The sequence below is a fragment of the Dipodomys ordii genome, unplaced genomic scaffold (genome assembly GCF_000151885.1).
Source record: "Dipodomys ordii isolate 6190 unplaced genomic scaffold, Dord_2.0 Scaffold26, whole genome shotgun sequence".
Taxonomy (NCBI): Eukaryota; Metazoa; Chordata; class Mammalia; order Rodentia; family Heteromyidae; genus Dipodomys; species Dipodomys ordii.
Window position 1 is genome coordinate 6,377,170 of NW_012267242.1, and position 2,069 is coordinate 6,379,238.

At 47.6% G+C, this 2,069-nt stretch overlaps 1 protein-coding gene across 1 annotated transcript in view; it reads left to right on the forward strand.

Annotated features, from left to right (window-relative positions):
• The first annotated feature begins 272 nt into the window (after positions 1 to 272).
• Positions 273 to 2,069, forward strand: part of Rrp15 (ribosomal RNA processing 15 homolog (S. cerevisiae)) — a 33,010-nt gene continuing 31,213 nt past the window's right edge. Inside the window, exon 1 of the mRNA XM_013015388.1 lies at positions 273 to 430. Within this exon, the coding sequence (XP_012870842.1) occupies positions 286 to 430 (145 nt within the window). The 5' untranslated portion in view covers positions 273 to 285. The remainder of the gene's footprint in view (positions 431 to 2,069) is intronic.

Below are 2,069 nucleotides of genomic sequence, written 5' to 3' on the forward strand. Positions count from 1 at the left end.
AAGACGCCACAGGAAGTTGATGGGGTCGGAATAGGGTAGGACCTGGGCGGGATGGCAGAACAGTCGGCTAAGGCTGTCCATCCACTAGTATTTTCCTGGAACCGACTTCATCTAAGGACCCTCAAGGGTTCATTCAATCGTCTCGCTGACCCTCGTAGGCTCGAACCCTGGGATTTAAGGCTTGCCAATCAAGGCCCGGAACCTTTTTCTTCCGGAACTACAGGCGGAAGTCCCTTTAGTTGCCTCCCGAGGTGACTTTCCGGGAGCACTTCCGGCGAGGGAAACATGGCTGCGCCCATGCCAGACTCACGTGTGAGTGCGGGGAAGAAACTGAAACATACTCTGAAGAAGAAGAAGAAAATGAAAAGGGTAACTCGCGCGGTCGTGTCGGAGCTGGAGGATGAAGCGGGAGCTGTTTCCGGGAGCGAGGGTAAGCCGTGGAGGCCGAGCTTTGACGGCTGAGGGGAACGCCGGGCGGTGAGGCCTGTGCTGGAGCCGTGGGCCCGGACTGCGCGCCCGGCGTGGGAGAAGGTGGGAAGGTGGTGTGGTGCGGGGAGCCGCTGACTTTCGTCATTTTGCATTCCTAATGTTTTATTAGCTATTGCCAGGGACGTCTTTATTAAGGGAAACGGGCGAAACTTAACCTGTGCTACGGAGACAGTTACCAGCAAAGGATGAGGGGAGGGGAGGTGGGATGTTTGAAATGGTAGGAGTGGATAGATCGCTCCCCAGGGGCGAGTAGCAGAAGGTTCAGAAGAGGCAAGCAAGGTATTTTTGACCAGTCCTGCTCATCAAGTGGATGGTGGCGTTTGGGAATTAGGGACCAGATAGTCAGGAGGGGGAAAAAAAAAGACTTAAGTGGTTAAAAAAAGGGGGGGAGGGATAAATAAAAATAATCTGTGATAACATCCTATCAGAGACGCTTGGTAATGAAAGAAAGGTTACATTTTGAGGCCTTCAACACTGATAGGTTGGCTGCTGCTTCTCTTTGGGTTACCTGTATTCTTGGCACCTGTCTTTCAGGTTACAAGGAATTGCAGGCAACCTTTTATTTCCTACGGACCGGTTACTGTTCCTTGTTCCAGGAGATAGCTACACAATTGGAAGAGTTAATTGCTTTTCCTGTTCATATATTTATTTGCTCAAGATAATCTAGTGGCTTCCTATCTCAGAATAAGGTTTCAGATCCTTAGCCTGCATGAAGATTTTATATTCTTGGTTTGATATTCTTGGTTTGAGGCATTCAGAATGTTCCTGTGCTGAGGTTTCTGCTTATGACAGCTTCACTGGAATACTCTTAAGATGTCTTTCTCACAGTCTTGTCAATCTCTGATCCATTCTCTCTCTTTTTTTTTTTTTACACTTTTTAACCCCATTATTCCCCACTCTCACCCCTTCTCAAACTGTTGGACATGTATTATATCCGTTTCATAGAAATACAGGTTACTGTGTCTCCCATGCCTACTGCATACTGGATTTCCCACAGGTATTTTAAGTAAAAGAATGAATGCAGGAGAAACTGTTGTGTGCAATTGGAGTTCTTAGGTAGAATTCTCTTCCTCTGCCAAAAGAGATTTGAAAAACGATTCATAGAGCAGGAATTAGATTATCTGATAAATAAGGTCCTAGGGATTGAACTCAGAGCCTGGGAGCTTTCACTGAGCTTTTTTTGCTGAAGGCTAGTGCTCTACCACTTGAACCACGGTTCTACATCTGGCTTTTTGCTGGTTAATTGGAGATAAAAGTCTCACATATTTTTTGCCTGTTCTGGCTTCAAACCATGATCCTCAGATCTCAGCCTTCTGAATAGCTTGGATTATAGATGTGAGCCACTGGTGCCTAGCTTTCTGGTAATTTTTGAACTCAAGAAAATTGTTAGCCGGGCGCTGGTGGCTCACGCCTGTAATCCTAGCTACTCAGGAGGCTGAGATCTGAGGATCGCGGTTCAAAGCCAGCCCAGGCAGGAGAGACCGTGAGACTCCTATCTCCAATACACCACCAGAAAACAGGAAGTGGCGCTGTAGCTCAAGTGGTAGAGCGCTCGCCTTGAGCTGAAGAGCTGAGGGACA